At 44.9% G+C, this 21685-nt stretch overlaps 1 protein-coding gene across 9 annotated transcripts in view; it reads left to right on the top strand.

The window, feature by feature from the left end:
- Window positions 1–21685, top strand: part of MTCL1 (microtubule crosslinking factor 1) — a 135137-nt gene that overhangs the window by 92241 nt on the left and 21211 nt on the right. For 5 of the 9 annotated variants that reach the window (XM_063653914.1, XM_063653913.1, XM_054460618.2 and 2 more), the window contains 4 exons: window positions 3530–3652; window positions 6761–6991; window positions 8629–8823; window positions 17427–17594. In XM_063653914.1, the coding sequence (XP_063509984.1) occupies window positions 3530–3652; window positions 6761–6991; window positions 8629–8823; window positions 17427–17594 (717 nt within the window). The remainder of the gene's footprint in view (window positions 1–3529; window positions 3653–6760; window positions 6992–8628; window positions 8824–17426; window positions 17595–21685) is intronic. The other 4 variants (XM_063653916.1, XM_054460620.2, XM_063653915.1 and 1 more) reach the window with 1 other exon arrangement.

Genomic DNA, 21685 nt, shown 5'->3' with positions numbered 1-21685 from the left:
GTTTGAGATTGTGAAGTTATCTTAAGTGTGGGAAGTAATTTGTAAGCCACTTTCTCTGGAGGTGGGGAAGTTAGCCTTTGTCAATCAGTGTGGGATGCAGCTCTATTGGTGAAGACATGGATGGGAGTTCCAGAACACTGACGTGGGGAGAATGGTTACAATTGTCAAGACTAGTGTCTCAGCAGCCTCGGAAACAAGTGAGGGTGGTGTTGGTTTAGATAAGCTGCTTTAATAGGGAGATCAAAATGAATTTGATGTATAATCAGAATCCTAGGTAAGTGAACAAAAAAAGGGTTTTTTTAGAATCACACCTTTGGGGATTGGGTGGTAAAGGGAAATATTTATTTTTTTAGAAGACATTTATGTGTCATGTGAAACTTTTCTCCAAATGTATGTGGTTGTATGCAGTTGTGTGGCAGTAGAGTAATTCTAGGCTGAACCTTTTGCCATAGCACGTTTGTATGTTGTTTTTTGTAACACTGGAGTGACGTTGGCATCCCGGCTAGGGGCAGTTGTCCGTGGGAGTTTTAATATTGCATTAGCAAAAATGGACAATAAAGGAAAATGAAACTTCTAATAGATCAGGAGGATCTAAACGTGTCTGCTGTTGAGCAGGCAGCAGTCTCCAGAGACAACAGTGGAGCCATCGTAGGTGAGTCCGACTTCTCCAGTGAACAGACTCAAGGACCTCCCTTTCTGTGACTCTTCAAAGGTGTGGTTCAAACAGAAGAGCACGTTTTAAATCCAATGACACTGAAGTATGAGCTTCATATATTGTTTCAGATAAATATGGTTTCTTAACATATATATTATTTATTAAAATTAAAACCAAACTAAATAGTTCATGCAACGTATAGAAACTAAACTAATAGATCTTTGCTTTTCTTAAATAAGCTTGATTAGGATGTCTGTTTTTACACCTAATAAAGCTTTTGGCTAGCACCTAATGCATTAAATAAGGAGGATTTTTACATTTTGAGTTTATAGAGTAATGTGTAGCTGGAAAGTAAAGCTGGCAGGAGAGCAGCCTAGGTGACCTGGAAACAGTCCTGCACAGAACACCTGAGACAGGAGGGAAGCCCCAAGGGCAGGTGTGGCCGCTGTGTTTACTGCTCTATCCCCCACGCTTTAGATGGTGTCTAGCACTGGAGGTGCTCAATAAATATTGAATAAAACACTGCATAAAATACAAAGTATCCTCTTAAATAGATTGCTGAATTCCCAGGAAATTTAGGGGAATCTTTAAGAGTTGGAATTGATTTTAGAATTGAGACCCAGAAGGCCAGGCACGGTGGCTCATGCTTGTAATCTCAGCACTTTGGGAGGCTGAGGCGGGCGGATCACTTGAGATCAGGAGTTCGAGACCAGCCTGACCAACATGGTGAAACCCTATCTCTACTAAAAATACAAAAATTAGCTGGGTGTCATGGTGGGTACCTGTAATCCCAGCTGCTCCGGAGGCTGAGGCAGGAGAATCGCTTGAACCCGGGAGGTGGAGGTTGCAGTGAGCCGACACCATGCCACTGTACTCCAGTCTGGGCGACAGAGCGAGACCCTGTCTCAAAACAAAAACGAACAAGAATTGAGAACCAGAGAGATCTCTGTGGCCCTTGGGTTGGTGGATTAGAGAGATTGTTGCCAGAACTGGTAACTGGGAGCCTTGGGTTTCAGCAGCTCCAAGGGAACAGGAGATGGGGCCTGGGCCCGACATTGCAGGGAAAGAAAGGAAATGAACAAACAAGAGAAGCATCTGCCTGCTGGCCCCAGGGCAGGGAGGCGGGGATGCAGTGCAGATACTTGCTTCCCCAGCAAGAGCTCTGGATCAGGAGAGGGAGGGCTAGAGCTGGCCTCACCCAGGGTCAGGCTTTGAATTGATGTTACCAGTTTGGTCCGGGAATCCCCAAAGAAAGGGATTTATGTTATATTGCTAGCCCCAGAAAACAGGAAACCAATCTGGAGGCACATCCTCCACCCAGATCCATACTAGATCCATAGGTAAGTGCCCCTGGGAGATGAAGTCACACAAACCAGTAACGTCCAGCAGGGACACGAGTTGGCAGACACGGCAAATAGCAGGATTCAACCCTAAGACTGCAGATAATAGAATTATCAGATGGACGCTATCAGATAAGTGTGTTCACAGTTATTAAAGGCAAGCAAACAGGAGAAGAGTATGTCACCATCATAAAAGACCACACATTTTCTAAATAATAGAACTTTTAGAAATGCAAAATTAGTCATTGAGGTCAATTCAACATGTAGGGAAATGCATCTTTTCAGAGAACCCCAAACAATGCTTAATATGTATAAGAGACTATGATAGTCTTGAACAACTAGCAAAGAAGCATTTAATGCTCTCAGAAGTTACTGAGCTTTTTGAAAATAGGATGTTTAAATCTCTAGCTTTCAAAATTTTATGCCGAACTTGGTGAATCCCCAGTGTCTGATTTTCTGTCTCCGTTCTTCTTTCCTTAATACCCCTTTCTCATATCCCCAGTGCTAAGGGAAGTGCTCTGCTCTTTTATTTTTTGCATTTTCTGTTCTTGGGGTATGATCTTCACTCTTGACTACCAAGGTACCGATTAGTAGGAGCAAACAGTATCCTCAGGAAGAAGTAGTAGATGAGTTAAAGGGACTCAGAATGAACCAGTGAAACAGCACATATTTTATTGCAACAATCTACTCTAATTCCCAGTTGTATAAATCACCTGTCTTCAAGTAGCATAATCCAGTGGGTAAAATGTCATGCTTACATTTTGATGATGCCTGAGATTTTTAGCATAACAGTGTTTCCATCCCTAAAAAGCACATTTCATGTGCCTGACTCCTCTATCATGGCATTAGAACATAAAAGGTAGACTTTACCAATAAAAATCATGATACAGATTCCACCACCTGTCTTTAAATGTAGTAAGTACATCTTTGTGTGATTCCCCTTAGACAACATGTGCCACTGGGAGGCCTGAAGCCGTGCATCTCTGCTCATTGATGAACCCCCACCCTATTGCCCTGAGCATCAGGGTCAGACCACCTCGATAAAGACACCCTCGGTTGAGAAGGAGAAACTCTAATAAAGCATATGAAAAAATTAATTATGCAACACAGAAAGACCCCATGACTTAGGGAATCCAAGAGGCTGACATGTAATAGGTGGTCATGCTTGCCTCGGTCATAGTCAGCTCTGACCATCCCGGCGTCCAGAAGCCACTGTGGGAGCAAGGACACCTGGTGTACTTTGGCTTCCTTCTCAGTCTGGTTTGTGGTTACGGTGGTGGGTGAAGCTGCCCACTCCCCTCCTGGGTAAGAGATGCAGGGCAGGTGGAACTGTCCCTCCCCAGGTAACGCAGGGAGCTGTGGAGTTTAGAGGGAAGCCCCAGCGGAGCTGCCACAGTCACTCCACTGCTGCAGCGCCCACACATGCTGTGTCGCTCCGTGTGTGTCCCCAGCTTGTGCAGATGTCTGTCCTGCGTCGTCACCTCAGGCAGAGTTCTCATTTCCACTAAACCCCTTCCTTTATCCCACCGATCAGCTCAGGGGCCCCCCTGTTTTACCTGAGCAGAGTGTATCCATAGAGGAGCTACAGGGTCAGCTCATACAGGCGGCCAGACTGCATCAAGAGGAGACAGAGACATTTACAAACAAGATCCATAAGGTAAATATTTAACACGGATTCAGCACAACCGCTTTGTGAACTGCACAGCCCCAAAGGAGAAATGCCACGATGCATTTTCAAAGAAGGCTGTATGTTGCATACAGGCTGCTAGACTCCCAGGCACCTATGGAAAGGTCACCCAGTCGAGCTGTCCCCTCTCAGACACCCCTAAAGATAACTCTACCTTTCTGCTCTGGCACATGCTTTTCAGCATCTACACTGTGGTCTCAGCAAGGTCTTCCTCATACCTAATCTAAACTTTCCTGCAGCAATACCAGCCTAACATCAAGTAAGGGCCTAAATGCAACTGGACAGAAAAGTGTGTCTGTCACCTCTGCTGATGTTGGGTGAATTTTCTGATAGAAAAATCAGCAACCTCACCCTAAACCATTGCCTTCAGAAAACTGCCACAACTTGAGCTGTGGCCTGATTAACCTCTGTTACTCTCGAATAACCTGGTACTGGCTAATTATCTTTTATCTGCAAATCCTTCCCCAGAGTTCCGAGTAGAAGGGATTTGCAGATGTGGGCACTCATCGCCCTGGACATCCATGAGAACGGCCCAATCCCGGCCACCCCAAATCTAATTAAGTTGTGAACAGATATCTAGGTTCAGAATTGCTGCAGCTGCTCTTCCCCCGTGTATTTGTTCTTGAAAGATAGCTGTGTCTTCGAAACAAAGCAAAGCAGTTGATCTTGAATAGAGCACGTTGGTGTTTTAAAATGCATATCCTATCCAAATAAGGTCCTGGTGTATCTAAGAACTTATTTTGGCAAGGAATGTGTGCTACACATAAGCCCCCATGTTGACTGAGGCCATGTGATTTAAATGGGTCACAAACTGATTAAGGGAGTGAGCTCTTTCTCTGCACCTTGCAGCTTAGGGAAGGCAGGGCCGAGTGCCAAGATCTAAATACTTTCTGCCAACTTCTACCACTACATGTGTGACTCTTTTTAAGTGTTTCATTTAGGGGTCAAGTTGCACATCTTATTATCAGAGGAGAATAATTCCATATTACTCGAAAGATAGATTCCTAAGTAATTAAAAAAATGTTTGCATGGCACCAAAAATTGTTTGAAAAGTGAGTTTATCACTGAAGATGCTGCTAGCACAGTGTGCATGGCCCACATGTTTCTAGTATGTGGGTTAATGATGAAGGAGTATTGCGGAAGAGGCTTCGGATGGTAGGAGATGTCCTCCAGGCTTGTTCAGAAGGGAAGGGAAAGTGTCCCCCAAGGTACCCAGGGGGCAGAAGACTGAGCTTTGAGAATTAGGAAGTTCATGGAGCCATGGAACAGAAGGAGCTGGAAAGGGCAGTGGAGATGTGAGGGAGATAAAAGAAGGCGCTCCAGGAGGGCCTAGGCGCGGTGCTGCTGATGCTGCCTCCCGTGGTGTGGGTCTGGGTGTCTCAGCGCCTCTCCACAGCCAGGCGGGGAAGGGTCTCACGTTATCTTCACATTGCCCCTGAGGCCAGTGAAGCTTGCCCAGCATGAGTCAGTTGGCTAAGACATGTAAAAGAAAATAAAACTACAGGACTCTTTAAATTGGTTATGTCAAGGGCAAAGTTAAGTCCTGGAGGCTGAGTCATGAACATGTTTGCAGTTTTGTTTCTTGGATTATAGATGAACTCTCTTCCTCATTGTTTTTGTTCTGTAAACGACTAAGAGACCAGAGACCAGACCTCCCTTCTTTTTAATTACTGATCTTTGTTATAGATTAACTGCCTCTTTTATTGTCATGTACCTAACTCAAACCAGATGGTGCAAAAGATCCCATGACCGTTACATCTTCAGTGTGAAATGTTAAATACACTTCCCCTACCCAAAAAAAGACCACGTTGATTTATCAATAGGAAATTGCAGATGCTGGGTGTCTGGTATTCTAGGCTGCCCTGGTGTCCACAGGGGAGAATCAGTGGAATGCTGAGGGCTGCTGAGATGATGAATAAGATCACCTGTTTTCTGTTAGTTCAGCCAAAACTACAATAAAGGTCAGGTATTAGGTGAGCGGCCACGCAAGTCGTGATCTAGATCTACGGACCTTTCCAGAGCTGCCTCTGACTCTTCACTGGCCTTTAGCACATTGGCCTCAGGCAGCTGTGGTTCTATTCCCATGGCCTCTGAGAATTAATCTAGTACTTTAAGGAGAAAAACAAATCCCTTACTTGATTTTTGGCATAAGAGGGAGTGTTAAGAGAGGACAGCTGATAACCTTAAGGCTGGCATTCGAACCTTTTATTGGCCTATGGAACACATAGCTTTGATCCCATAGTATCACTTTAGCTACTGTAAATATTTATAGATGTTATTCTTGTGCCTTATGTGCAAAGTGATATTTTATTCACTCTTGCTTTTTAGTATTGATACACAATAGTTGTTGCTTAAAAAAGTGTCTATACCGGGGGTGTTTAAAAAATAGGAATTTAATGTGGAGATGCAAGATATTTCTTTCTCAGTGACACTTTTCTTTTTCTAAGAGATATGCACATCTAATAGGAATGTCAAGTCTTTCAGCATGGAAATAGGCTATCAGACTCACTTTTCTGTTTCCTGGCTGTTGTATGCAGTTGAGGCCTGCATATTCGGAAGAATTCCTTCCACCCAGCCCGCTGTGCTCTCCACCAGCTGGGGTTCTCATCTGCGGGGCTGTGGGGAGTCAGGGGGCTCAGGAAGTAGAGGGAAAGGATTTCCACTTGTTTTCTCCTTTACAATTGTAATGTGCGTTTGAGTGCCCAGCTCATGTACAGAGGGGAAATGGAATCTGCTTACATGGGATTCAAGTCAGTGGTAAGCCGCGCTTCCAAGACACGGTTTTCCTAAAGGAGTTTAGAGACATCTAAAAACACCATGAGAGACTTGGCAATGAAAAATGATCATAATACCTTATTTTGAAATAGCACTTGATTCTGAATTACAAGACTCATGGGGTTTTATAAACAGGAGATGTCTGAAGCCCTTTATTAAACTAAACTTCTGGGGGCTCCTGTGTTTCACATCTCATATGCAGCATGACAGAGACTGAGTGGCAGTTTGCAGGGACTCTTGGTTTGGTTTGGGTGGCGGATTGGATTAGCCGCTTGTCACAGTGTCTCTTTTGTTCCATTCAAGATGGAGGAGGAGCACCTCTATGCCTTGAGGTGGAAAGAACTGGAAATGCACAGCCTGGCTTTGCAAAACACCCTCCATGAGCGAACCTGGAGTGATGAGAAGAATCTGATGCAGCAGGAGCTCCGGTCCTTGAAGCAGAACATTTTCCTCTTCTACGTCAAACTCAGGTGGCTGCTGAAACACTGGCGGCAAGGGAAGCAGATGGAGGAGGAAGGAGAGGAGTTCGCTGAGGTAACTCCACTGTCAAATTCCTTTTATTTGCATGTTTTGTTCTTGACCCCAGACACTGCTTTCTCCCCACCCACCCTACACACAGTCATGTTCTATTATTTTATTTCTCAATATTTGATTAACATCTAATATTGCTGCAAAAAAAGATGTAGAGCAATTCATACAGACACTTAGATAAGAGAAAATTGAACACAGGTGACTGAAACATCAATCATTTTCCTATACACAAGCAAATATAACAGAAGTAACATTACAGTAGCAAGAGCAGGTATGCAGTGCTAGGCATAAACTTACTGAGAATAGTGCAGGAATGACATGAAGAAAACCACAGACTTCCCTATGAAACCTGCATGATGTTCATGAGTGAGGGACTGGCAGAGGCAGGTGCTGTTGGTTGCCTACTCAATGTCTACTCTCTCTTTTTTTGTTTGTACATATTCATGGGATACAATTGCAGTTTTCCACATGGATATTTTGCATTGTGGTGAAGTCATTATTATTTTAAATTATTTCATCAATTTTGGTCCAAGAAATGGAAATGGCAGCAGCTTGTCCAGTTATATATGAAACCAAGAATTCTGTGCTATGCTCTGACCTAGTGTTAAGAGTGCCCTGGTCCATAACTCCATGCTTTAGCAAAGTTCCGCTCCTGTCTCCTTTGCTGCTCATTTATGAAATTCATTGACGTTATCACCCTGAGGTCCTGCACCATCTCATTCAACCTTGCTGGTTTGTAAAAGCTGGTTTCTAAAACTTTTGCTCTTCTTTCTATTTGAGCTTTGTTCCTAGATGTGAAAGCCCGTCCTGCCCACACAGTTTTAAAAGGATCTTTTCTAAGCTTCAGCTGAGTCACTTTGCCACCTCTGGAATTTGTATATGTTCTTGCTGTTATGCCTCAATTCCCAGGTTTATAATAGAAACAGAACAGAGATCTTTGCCTTCTGTTTGCTTTTGTATTGATTAAGTCAGAGTGACCGTTTGCACTGCAGGCTCCTTCCTGGCCTTGCTTCCTGGCGCACCCGGGGCTGGAGCCACTGGTGTTCTGTGTATTCTGTACATCCCTGACCCCGGCTCCTTGGCCAGCTGCTTCGAGGCATTGTGAATAGTTGGTTTCTTTTTAGCTCCCAAAGACCTTTTGTCTGGTTTTCACTGTGAGGAACAGTGTATGTAATTTTAAGTTCTCATCCTAGGAATGGGAAAATACAGTGATTCTCTTTCCTCAGAGTGAAGAAAGTCTTGAAAAACTAATTCCACCAGCTTCCAACTATCTATGACATAGAAAACCATTATTAAGCAAAGCCTAGAAATCATTTTAAAGTTTCCTGTTGATCAGTGCTCTGGAGTTCCTCCTCCTTTAACTTATAAAACCATAGCTATTAGCAATACTAATTTAAAAGTAGTAGAATTAAAATTTCTCCCTAATGTCTTCTAATAAGTTGAGCATCCACCCTGTGCTCTTTAAATGCAGCAAGTGCCAATGAGTGAAATGGCCAAAATGAGCATTTTAGGGGTAAGGACTGAGAAGTATAGGCATTGATAATCCATAAAGTAGATCGTTATCCTCAAACAGTGAAAATCAGGCTGTACAGCAAAAGAATTTGGCTGAAGCTGTGATCATCACCTCCTGCCTGTTTCAGGGTGAGCATCCAGAGACCCTCTCCGGGCTCGGGGAACTTGGAGTCCAGGGGGGTCACCAGGCGGATGGCCCAGACCACGACAGTGACCGAGGCTGTGGCTTTCCAGTGGGGGAGCACTCCCCACACTCCCGGGTGCAGATCGGAGACCACAGCTTGCGGCTGCAGACTGCGGACAGGGGACAGCCCCACAAGCAGGTGGGTACCTCAACCCGAGACCATCGCCCTGCCCACACCAGGGAGAGGAGACTCCTAAGCTGCATTTGTATCGTTTTGTTTCCAATGTTGGCGTTCAGGTAGCAGAAAATTCCACTGCCTGACTGCGGTCACCTGTTGTCATTTGTGATGCTGGGTTTTTCCTAGAAATCACCTCATCAAGCCTTTTTCATCTTAATGTCAGCCCACTCTTTCATTTGAGTTGCCATATAAATAAGGACTGTAGTAAGGGCAGATCAATGGTGTGTGTCCGTGCTGGGGCCAGTGAATTTACCTCAGAGGGTCTGCCATTGGCAACATCATTCGTTTGGCAGCATAACATACAAGGAGCAAAGGACAAGTTTAAAAAAAAAATCCAACATGGACGAAATATTTCAAGTTCTCTTTGGCCCACTTGAAACATAATGCTCCCAAATAAAAGTATTTGCTGACACTTTGAAAAAAATTAATGTATAAAGAGAGGTGAGACTTCAGTGTTATTAGGTAGCTGTTATTGTTGCCAAAGACCACAGAAATAGACTCTACTTAATAAAGCAAAAGATACTACTGATAACATCCAAACTGCTTGCATTTTTATACTGAAATGGCAGTGATGGAGGGTTTGGAGTAAGGAGCTCCTGAGCAGGACCCTGTGTTAATGCTGTCTCACTCCCAGGCTTCTGAGTCCCCTCTAACCCAACTTTATTATGTATTAATAATAATAAAGCTTCTCAGGAGGCTCCTGGAGTGCAGCTGGATGCTCCTGCCCTAGGAGGCCTGCGTTCTGGGCTGAGGGCGCAGGGCCAGGTGGCCACGGGTTGCGGCAGTCGTATGGGTGCGGCTCCAGCCTCTCAGCCATGGACACTCCGGGGCACTCCCTCTGCACTGGACGCCACAACTGGCCCAGGCTCCCGGAGCCCAGAGCCGCTGGGAGCTCTAATGGGAGCGGGCTGTCGCCAGAACGCTGGCTCAGATCCAGATGAGGACAGGCGGCGACCTTCTGAGTGCAGGCTGAGGGGAATTTGGGTTCCCCCTGCTCCCTCTCTATACAATCAGATTTTCACACCTAAACAGCTGTTTCCTATGTGCACCGTCCCCACTTCATTCTCCCTGGATAACATGACTCAAGGAGGAGATGATACTTTCAAAGGAACTTTTATTCATGGCCATCAGAAGGTATGCCTTTATGCCAGTGTCTGTGGGGAGAATTTAGGTCATGGAATGAGTTTTCCAGCAATAATCTAGTTAGAAATGAAAATGCTACTTTGCAAATAATGCTTTACAATCTACTAATTTTACTTTTTTAAAAGAAATGTCGTTCAATCCCATAAAGCATCTGTGCTTACCTCCCATACTATTGCCACTGATGGCCACTGTTCCCACTTCGCCACAAACCTGCTACATCTGAGAAAACGTGTTTCCCACGCACTCACGCAGATGCTCTGGACAAGGAGAAAACCTCGCACATCTGGTTTTCTAAACAACAGTCATGAAAAATGTTACTGTCAGGGTGGAAAATAATGTGAAGTCACTCAGCTGGAACCTTACATTCAGCATATTTTAATGTCATTTCCCTTTGCCTCCTGCTTCTTCCAACACTAGTTTTTAGCGATTACCCACGAAAGTGGAGATGGACCCGTGAGCTTCCACTGCGGGCCATGTGTAATAGAAGCACGTGGCGGGGTGGGGTCCAGACACTCAGACCCAGATCTGCCAAGTGGGCCAGTGTCCACAGTAGTGAGTAAGGAGCTCACTACTGCATGCACAACACTGTTTCTGTCCAAGGACAGAAGATGGACGAGCTCTACTGTAACGACAGCTGGTTCTCTGGGAGGGAACATTCCCGGTTAGAGGATTTGCCTCTCTGTGACTGGCATGAGTATTAGCCAGGCAGCTGGGATGCAAGAGCCAGGGTACGTGTCTCACAGAGCTGCACAGAGCCGGGCCATTCCAGAAACACCGAGCACCTTGCAAGGCGATTAGTAGCATGGGAAACCTAGCCAAGCCGTTTTCCCAAGGACAAGTTCTCAGTCATAATATTCCTCAGGCCTTGGTCTTTGCTTTGTGACGTATGGAACGTTCTCACAATTGAACTCAAGTAGATGGCAACATTTATCATGGCCACAGAGGTTTAAAAAAAACTGCATATACTGATCAACCTTGGGATGGCTCATAACAAATCATCAGGTTGGCAAACATTTGGCTCCGCAGACATTCCCTGTTTCCCAGTCTTCAGCCACAGGAGCTCGCGGTCATGACCTGGGTGCTCTAGAGCCACAGTGAATGCTTTCAGTTTCCCCAGCCATCCTGAAGAGCAGAGGCTGCACACACGCAAGAGGGGCACACGCAAGAGGGAATCGTATAGTTTTCCTTGAGCTCCAAGACTCGCGCCACTGTGTTAAGCATTTGAGGCCAGCATTCCTAAGGCTGTTTATGCATTTCATGCTGATTAGTAATTCCTGGAATCCAGCGACTTCACACAAGGTGATTAATGGTGTGGGAATGATGGCCCTGGGGTGCCAACAGCTTGTTTTCCCTGCTTGGATTAACAGATATAAAAAGAAGTTACTTTTTCATTCAGGGATGTGACCTAATTCTCTTTATCATTTAGTAAAACAACTAAGTAAAAAAAAAAAAAGTGTGAAGAACTTAATATAAAATTCATAGCAAGAGCTGAAGGAATTGTATTTCATATTTAAGTCTTCACCTGCTACAGGCCACTGAAGAGCCTCATCCAGTCCAGCCTCAGGACTGAGTAGACTCCACTTCCCTGGACCTCTGCTCCTTGTCGGGGCTTCTGTGCTGTGTTAGGGCCTTCAGGGGCTGCCTGAAAAGTCACCCTTTCTCCTGCAGACAGAGAGCCCTTGGCTCCCTGGGCTTCTGGGGCTGTGGCTCTCCCAGGCCCCAGCAGTCTTCCTTTCTGGCCATGCAGGCTGCCCACCTTTGCTTGCCCAAGATGAAAAACTTCCAGAAAGAGCACCCTTGCCAGAGGAGGCCTCACATCAGAACTGTGATCTGCCTGACTTTTTTTTTTTTTTTAAATAAGAAAGTTATCTTGAGCCTAGATGGTATTTACATTTCAATCTTGTACGTTATACTGTGATTCATTCTTCAGTTTATCCTGCAACTGGGAGGCCTCCCCTATAAGGCGTGCTACTCTTTCTGTAAGAGGAACCAGACCAGAGCTTAAGATCAGAAGCATTTTATCTTTGCCGTGTACTTGTGGTGGCAGTTGTTCTGTCACTCTTTAAGTAGCCCCTCCATGAGGTAAAAATTCACATGTGCAGATGGGTGCTTGGTGAAAGGACTCTCCTTGCCCCATCCTACTTCCCAGAGTTAACCATGGCCGGCAGTTTGCCACAGGCCTTGCAAAGTGCATAACTAAGCCTGGGACCTCACAAATAAGTTTCTTCCCTAATGGCCACCTGATTTTCATCAGACTTGCCCTGGTTTCCTAAGCCTTTGGGCTGATAACTGTGTTTACAGCTTATTAAATATGTGCCTCATTTATTCTTTCCCGGATCCACATTCATTCTTGGGAAGCTCTCAGTGACATTTGTGGAGACCCCAGCCCAGAGCCCTCCTGGACAGGATCACCGGGCAGACTCTTGGCCAGAGGGCAGAGGACTTCTGTGTGTAAATAACTCTAATTCCCATGATATTAATATATTATATTTTCAGGGTCTGTCTTCAGTGGCCCATTCTCTGTAGGGGATAATGGTTTTTAGAAAAGAACTTTTCTGGATGTAACAATGAAGGTTACATTGAGGAGAACGACAAATGGCTCATTTATAAAAATGTTGCTGGCTGTGTGAATGTATCAATTCTAGCTAATCTCACAGTAAAGAATTTGTCCAGGGACTCCTGCTGGTGGAGGAGTTGCCTGTGTTGAATGCTAAGTGAGGTCTCAAAAAGGAGCTGTGCCTGCCTTGTGGGGGTCTGGGCAGCTACTGCATCATTCTGGAATGCCCCTGCCTCCGTCAAGGAGCCTAAATAAACGTGGATGCTATCACCTCTATTTTGTGACTGGCATTTTGTGGGTTAACCCATAGCGGCAGGTCAGTATGTCTGTTCCAGCTTTAGATTAATCCTATCTCCAAAGTTAATGGCTGTGATGCAAGCAAAGTAGTCGGTGGTGGTTTAGCTCTTTTGTGGAGCTGTGATTTCACCTGCTGAAATCTTAGAAATCTTAGAAATCTTAGGCAAGAACAATTTTGAAAATTAGCCAGCATTGCATCACAGATACCTTGATACGTTACCTTATCTACAAACTTCCATTTCACTTTCTATTAGTAATACTTATAAATAGACTTGGATATTAGACTTGGATAGATAGACTTGGGTAACAGTCTGATGGACCAAAGACCAATTCTGAACCTGTTAAAAAGTTTGACATATTATAGCACATTGTAAGTCTCACTCAAGAGAGCTGAGCTAGGTGAGGCTGTAATGCCCTTAGGCGGAGGAGAAGGCAATAATTGGAAGCTTTTTATCCTGCTGCTTTGCTAGAAAATCAGCCAGCTGATCTCTGAATGAAAAGCCAGATTTTTGAGTTGAAACTGACCTACACTCAACAAATGTACAAGCTAAAAGGTTGCATGGCTAGACCCCGGCACAAAAGGTTCAGAAAGCCTATCGTCCAAGAAGACTTGCATCATAAAGACCTCTCAATGGACCCGAGTCTTAATTTGATTCTTGACTTGATTTGGGTCATCTTTTTACCCAAAAGGTAACCCAGCAAGGGGTACCACCAGGGGAAAAAAATAACAGAAGTTAACTTTTAGGTATTCTCTCAGGATGACTCACTATCATTAATTTCCCTTGATATGGGAAATGGAATTAGCATCATGGGGATTAGATGGCTTCTGCAAGGTAAAGTTTAAAAAAAAAAAAAAAAGAAGAAAAAGAAAAAAGGCTTGGCAGGGTATAACGTCAGAATTCGAATATTCCTGGCTCGGTTTGTTGGCCTTGGAACGGGACAACCTGGACTGCAGTCCAGGATCTCACTTCCTTGACAGTGGGACCTTGGCCCTCAGCCACTCCAAGCCATAGTTCCTCCTCTGTAAAATGGGAAACATAGCATATGCACTCAAAATTGATGTGACATATAAATAAGGTCATGTTGGCGAATAATTTAGTACACCCCCTGGCCATAGGAAACACCTATAACATTAGTAATTATCGTTACTATTTTTTTTTGCGTGTGTGTGAAAGTCAGGAAAATCATGCCTATCTACGGCTCATTCTGGGTCTTCAGAAATGTTGACATGGACATCCACTTTTGCTGTTGTGTGCTAATGGCAGGAGCTGGCCTGGCTTCCTGCTGTGCCACATGCTGCTGCTCTTGGGGAATGATGATAACAGGTACCAATAGCATTGAGCTGGGCTCTCTTGCTCCCTTTGGCTACCTTCACCCCAAAGCAATTCTGGAGCTCATTCCGTGATGATTAATATTATCCTGGTTGAATAGAGCACTGTTTTGATTACTCTGATGCAAATGTGCATAAATCATTAAGGCTTAAATTTTATTGAATTCAGTATCTGTTAAAGCCAAAAAGTACTTGCTTCCAGAGAAACCAAGTTTCCAATCTGCAAGAGGACTGTACAGTTCTGATTCTAATGTCATGTGGTGTATGGGCCAAGAACATCATAGGCTGATACCATATGTAACTTGGCATTCATAGAAAACTATCGATTACATATAAGAATGTATTATATGGTTTTCTGCTTTCTCCTCAGTGAAAATTAAATGACTACTCCAAAATCTGGATCAAAATTATTACAATTATTTTCTGCTTGAAATACTCTTGACTCAAAAAGCAGTGATTTTTAATTTAAAATCTAAAGATGAAACTCCCAAACAAATCTACCACAAATGTATGTGATTATTCAGCAAATTCTATATGAAGATGTATATTTCTGAAAAGATTGTTATGACACCTCTTGTCACCCAACTGTACTTATATAATTTCTAGAATTTTTTTTTTTTTTTTTGAAACAGGGTCTTGCTCTGTCACCTAGACTGGAGGGCAGTGGTGTAATCATAGCTCACTGTAACCTTGAACTCCTGGGTTCAAGCGATCCTCCCATCTCAGCCTCCTGAGTAGTTGGGACTACAGGCAAGAGCCGCAACGCTAATTTTTAGGTACTTTTTGACGTGGAGTTTTAAAAACTGTTCTGTGTTTGTTACAGCTTCACATATTTGGTGAGCATGTCTTTGAGTACAGTGGTAATTTATTTCTATTCAGATGGTTGGTAACAATGTATAAGACTCATAGATGGTTCTCTATCTGCCTAGTTCTTCAAATGTTAACTGACTTGTACTCTTAATGCCTTTTGTCACAGAGTTATTAAAGTAAAAATTGTTCCCTGTGAGAAAAAGAGCAATAAATATGAACAAACTGGCCTTTCTATTCCATCAAAAGTCCATTGTAGCTGGGCACGGTAGCTCATGCCTACAATCCCATTTTCTGAGGCTGAGGCAGGTGGATCAGTTGAGGCCAGAGTTTGAGACCAGCCTGAGCAACATGATGAAACCTTGTTTCTACAAAAAATACAAAAATTAGCTGGGCATGGCGGCATACGCCTATAGTCCCAGCTACTTGGGAGGCTGAGGTGGGAGGACTGCTTGAGCCCAGAAGGTTGAGGCTGCAGTGAGCTGTGATCCACTGCATTCTAGCCTGGGTGACAGAGCGAGACCTTGTCTCAAAAAAAAAAGTCCACTTGATTAAATGCTGGGGACAACTATGGAGATCTCTATAATAAATCTACTCATATTAAAGAATTTCTCTTTTTAATACAACTTTATTTTTGAATGTATATATATATATATAAAAAATTTTAGGTTCAGGGGGTACATGTGCAGGTTTATTACACGGCATATTGCATGATGCTGAGGTGTGGGCTTCTAATGACCCCGTCACCTAAGTAGTGAACATAGTACCCAATAGGTAGTTTTTCAACCCTTGCCCCTCTCCTCGCAACCCCTTTTGGAATCCCCAGTGTCTGTTGTTCCCATCTCTGTCCGAGTATACCCAATGTTTCGCTCCCACATATAAGTGAGAACATGCGATATTTGGTTTTCTGTTCCTGCATTAACTTGCTTAGGATAATGGCCTCCAGCTGCATCCATGTTGCTGCAAAAGCCATGATTTCATTCTTTTTTGTGGCTGCCCAATTTTATGTAAATACAAACATCCATCCAAAGTATCTTAAATTCCTCCCATATATATTTAACCATTTTTGTGTATGTTTAGTGGATCAACTAGATGGATTTAGAAGCATGACTGCGGAGTGAAGGCCAGTGTGTGTGCAGAACCTGAAGGAGGGGTCCCAGTGTACTTGCTGAACCAGGGAGGAGAGGTTTATCAAGTTTGGGGGATGAGGAATTCTGAGAGGGTGGGGCTCTGTTTTTCCATAATAGAGCTTATCTATATCCAGTGGGACTTAGAGAGCTTTTATAACTCTTGCTTCATAAATGCACCAAAAAAGAATGCCCTGAGACCGCCCTGAGACCTTGTGATGTGCTTTCAGTGCTGGTTGGAAGAGATGGGCTCACGAGGCTTTTATTATCAAGGTACCATAATTGATTCAGCATGTTTCATTCATTTGGCCAAACCTTTCTGATATAATGCCCTTGCTGAAATGTACTAAGACAGAAATCATGGCTTTGAAATTTGACTTCAAAGGGCTGGTCAGGTTTCAGAACGTATAAACCATTTTAAGTTAGATATAAGCAGATTAGTAATAAAAATCCACTCTTCATTTACCAGACACATTTGCATGCTTAACATGAGCCAAGGATTGTGCCAAATACTGAAAATGTGAGGGTGGGTCTGGCTTGTCCTTTCCCAGAGGCAGAAAAGTGGGGGCTGGTAGTTCCATCTCAAGGGACCACAATAAAGCCTTCATGAACAGGTTATGCATTTCACCTTTGGCTTTAATTATTAAACATCAAAATGGTTAATAATTAAACCCACCCACCGACAGTGGCCATTGTGTGTCATATCTATGACCTTTTAGTAACCACCAATCAGAGTCTGATTACCCTACATGCATAGGAGTCCTCGGTCTTTATTAATTCTCCTCTCGTACAACATCTGGCACTAGAATGGCAGCATATATGTAGGTGAGTGTGTAGGTCTTGTCATATCTGCACTCTCATGACTGTCTTGTCAGCCCAACTCAGTGTTCTGGACATCTAAAGTCACAGTGACTGGCAGCCCTGGCTTTGGGGTTCTCTGTGGCCTCCTGCAGTTTCCTTGCTCCTGCTCCTCAGGGCCCACAGCACCTCTGTGGCAGGTTCCCACAGTGCCAGCCCAGGTTCCAGCATCTGAACACAGCTGCCAGGTCACCAGGGCAGCCTTCCTTCTACCTTCCTCCTGATGAAACAGGCCCTCAGTCTCAGGCCCAGGAGGCCGATGGCCAGCAACAGGGGGACCCTTTCCTCCCTGGCTAACTGCAGACTCCCCACCCACCCTGCACCCACTGCCAACAGCACCTGGGAAACAGCCCCCACACTACCTTGATGGCCAGATCCGCTCCTCTTCTGACCTAAAAAATACACTTAAAGGAGGTGGTGGAGCCTGACTCCAGTGTTCCCACAGGTGGTGGAAAACCAGCAGCTGTTCAGCGCCTTCAAGGCCTTGCTGGAGGACTTCCGTGCAGAGCTGCGGGAGGACGAGCGTGCCCGACTACGGCTGCAGCAGCAATATGCCAGCGACAAGGCGGCCTGGGACGTGGAGTGGGCCGTGCTCAAGTGCCGTCTGGAACAGGTACCACCCTCCCAGGTCTCCCTGGATCCTGACTGTGTGTCTCTGCTGTCCAGGATATGTGGGGGGGGAGTGGGCACAGAGAGATTCAGAACCATGGGCTTCTTGTCCGGGAAAAAAGAGAGGAGTGGCTGCTCGTGTCTCTTCTTAAAGTGCAGAGGCCCCATTTTCCCTGATGTCCCCTCTCCCAAGTATGCAGTACGGCCTCCACCAAGCAGCATTTTCAGAGCAGCATGTATTCTCCCATTCTGCGTTAAACAAGCTTGTATTTAGCTCCATCAGAGGATGGCCAAGCTGAAGATGTCATCACACTGAGCTGACATAACTCTAGACAGGAGCAAAGCAAAAGCAGTCTGTGGTTTAGTTGTCTTTGAAAAAGGTAAATGAATGTTTTCATAGAGATTTTTCAAAATATCAAAAGAACTTGGAGACCTCCCACTGCATGCCCAAGAATTCCAATACATTTCAGTCTCCTTATTTATATCAAAGGAAACTGAGGCCCAGAAGAAACAGCTCAGCTCAGATCACAGAGCCGTGTAGTGCTAGGGCAGGAAGAGAGCCTGGGTTTCCTGCCTCCACCACACACCACAGAGGGAAGCCCCCTCTGAAGTCTTACACCACAGCCATAGGAGTTAAGATCAGACATAACAAGAAACATCCTTTCCTAAGTGTTTCTTCCTTGGAAACCATTGAATGTCATGTGACTTCCTACATGGTATCTGCTGCTGAGAGCGTCTCTCGAGGTTTCTTCCAGCCCCTTTATCATGAGGAGAGAGGGAAGGTCTGTGTATCCTTGGTAATCTATTTCCTAGACTCTATTTTGAGGCAAACCATAAAGTAAGTAAAATTTTTATAGGGATTGGCCTGGTCATGAAAGAAAAAGAATTGCCTGGAAAGGAGACCCCTGTCACATGGTCTTGATAAAAGATGAAAAAGGCTTGATGTGTCAAACAACAACAACAACAACAAAAAAAACCAAAACTCCAGCTCTCCTGGTACCCACAAGTTCCCCTGCATTTCCACCTGGCCGCAGCAAGCAGTGATGCTGAGCTGATAGCCCTGGGTGGGGCAGGGAAACAGCCTTGCAGGCCTGGGCATCAAGTGAGAGAGCAGCTGGCCTGATTGTGGCTCCTGCCTGCTGCCCGCGGGGGATTTGACCTAGATGCTCTGTTTGTCTTAGTCCCCGGCCTGCGGCGTCAGCAGCGGAGGAGAAATGACTAAGGACAGTCTCCGATGAGCTGCCTTTAACCCTATTTTAAAAAATATGTTTATAGGGGGAGTTAAGTGTTTTCAAAGCCCGAACTGTAGCTAAGGAAGGGAGGTGTAATCTTCCATGCAAGCCAGTTTCAAAACATTTCATCTTTGTTTTATAGGAACGAAGTATCCACCCACAGGTTTGCTACAAATAAACCCTCAGGGAGAGTCCCTAAATACCAAAAAATAAAGCTAGAACTTCAAACCCAGAAACCAGGTGGTAATAGGTAGAGAGTTTATCTTCTGCCCAAATCATTTAGGAAGTTTCTTAAACATTTGCAACCCAGGAAGCAATGAATATGGGATGATGCTAGCCCATTTGTAATAATCCCATATTTACCCTCTTCTGCTTAAATGCAAAACAGTTTAACTCTGCTACAAGTTACCTTCTTTCAATGGAGCCCACATTGATGACACTTCCCAAGTCCACAATTCCTTCAGCAGACTCCTAAGTCAGAACTTGCTTTAAACGTTGAAGATCCAGCAACAAATCAGATGTTCCTTGAAGGGGTTCTCAGTGCAGTGGGGGACCTAGACAAGTGCTGTCCTTTATAACAGTGTGGAAAGTGCCCACCAGGCTTGTGCACATAGGCTGTCAGGGAACAGGAACGTGCAAGGCACATGCCTTGGCTTGAGAATTCAGGGAAGGCTGTGAAAGTCCTGCTAAGAAAAATCTCAAAGGTTGGACAAGAACTGGAACGTGGAAAAGGGGAGAAAGGAAGTTTCAGGCAAAAGAAAAAAAAGAGTATTGTGAAGAAAGGAGCATGGCTCATTTGAGAAGCTTAGATATGAGGGAAAAGAATAATATTTAAGGAATTGATACTTTAATCCTGATTTTATCATGAAAGTTTAAGATTCCCTTTTTGAAAAGATTATTCTGGCTTCAAAATAGAGAATGGATTAGGAGCCATTAGAATTGAATGGATTAACCTGGGGTTAATGGTCTATAGACTGAAATCAGGGAACTGCCGAACTAGAATAGGAAAGAGATGCATCTTTATGGTCACTAACTTTCCACTAAAATTTAGCGTGTCCTCCGGTTATAAACATAGGCAACAAGCCCAACAGAAATCACGGATCTTTTTGAAAGGAAGTATGGAATGAAAGAATAAAAAGTAATCACGCATCTCTCCATTTCCCGTTACAATTGTTGTGGATATCCCAGAATTAACATTGAGGAGGAGACTTTTGGCTTCACCAAGCTGCCACCTGGGTCCACAGTAAAAACGTTGAAGAGGCTTGGGTTGCAGAGATTGGAGGTGAGAGGGGTAACTCTGAAGTAAAGCAGCAGCAGTGGAGAAGGAGTGGAGGGCACACACCTGAAAAAAGTGGAGCGAGGAGAGAGTGGCCGGGCCTGGTGGCCGGTTCATGAGACGCCGTGGAGCAGCAGGCACCTCGCACGGCTGTCAGGTTTCTAGTACGGGTGCCTGGGCGATGGGCCGTCACTAAGACGGGAACACAGAGAGAGAACCAGTTGGGATGGAAAGGGGACAGATTGGATTTGAGGTGTGTGTCATCACAGGCACTGGGACTTGAAAAGGGCTGGGCTGAAGACGTATATACCTGGGTGTGAATGAGGGGGTGGGAGGCAGGGCCATGGAGGACCCTCCAGGACTGTGCATAGAATGAAAGGAACTCATAGAAGGAACCAAAATATTCATTTTCCAGAAATTAGTGGAGGGAGAAGAGATTGGAAAGGAGCAGCCAGAGAAATTTATGAAAATCCAAAGCAAATGCTGTCCCAGAAGCCAAAGGGAGAGACACCATGGCGTTCCAAGTGGAGTTCAGCGATATCAGATGCTTTGAAGAGGACAGGACAGATGAAGGATAAAAAGTTTTGTTGAACTTGGCAGTGAGGAGGTCACTGGAAAACTTGACAAGAACAGTTGCCGTCAGGTGTGCGGGGCTGAAACACTGTGCACTGTGCCGAGGGACAGAAGTTGAGTTTGGCGGTGAAGGGGAAAGAAGGAGCACAGACAGTGCAGTAATAGGAGCCGCGGGGTCACAGGGGCGCCTGTCGGGTGAGACCTGACAGCGTAGGGCCACTGATGACACGAGGTCCCTCAGTAGGCGGGGGAATTGGGCTCTAAGCATTGAGGGGAGGGGGTGACCCTGACCATGAGAGACCTGAGAGGTGTGGACACAGAGGAGTTTGTGGGCAGAAGGAATGTCCCTTCACTGTCTTCACAAAGCAGGTGAGCAGAGGTGATGTGGGGCCCAGGAAGGGGTACGCTGCATGAGGAGATTCTAAAGAGAGGACCTGTTGGTGGCTGGAAGCATCTACAGGTGAACAGACATACCTGCGAGGGGCTCAGCAGCCTCTTTCATTCTGGGTTACGTGGACTTCCAGCAGCTCTTTTAAACTGGGATTTTGTGGTGCTTGGTGCTTTTCTGGTAGTCTTCTGGTCAACACTGGAGGTTTCTCCCCTCTTTTGTTCCTGCATTCTTTCTACTTAAAAAAAGTTTTATTTTCCCCAGATTTTCATTTTATAAATAATTGATCAAGAAGCGTCACCACTGACCTGCGCCCGTGGCTATCATCTGCTTCCTCAAGCCTCTCCCTGCTTTCTCTCCAAGAAGGCCTGAGTTCCACTCAGATTCAGGGACAAAACAGTGTGCTCTCCCCGCTTAATGAAGGGTTTGCCTTTATTACAGAGGCGAGATTCGATGTTAGCTCTCTCCCAGTGAGTCCCTTGTGGGCAAAAACTTTCAGTTTAACTGAGCACACCACCCAGCAGCCTGTCTTAGTCCATTTACTGTTGCTATAAAGGAATACCTGAGGCTGGGTGATTTATTTAACAACAAGGTTTATTTAGCTTACAGTTCTGCAAGCTGCACAA

This window comes from Pongo pygmaeus, chromosome 17 (genome assembly GCF_028885625.2).
Source record: "Pongo pygmaeus isolate AG05252 chromosome 17, NHGRI_mPonPyg2-v2.0_pri, whole genome shotgun sequence".
NCBI classification, from domain to species: domain Eukaryota; kingdom Metazoa; phylum Chordata; class Mammalia; order Primates; family Hominidae; genus Pongo; species Pongo pygmaeus.
Note: the sequence above shows the minus strand (reverse complement) of the source record. Positions and strands in the feature narration are given on the sequence as shown.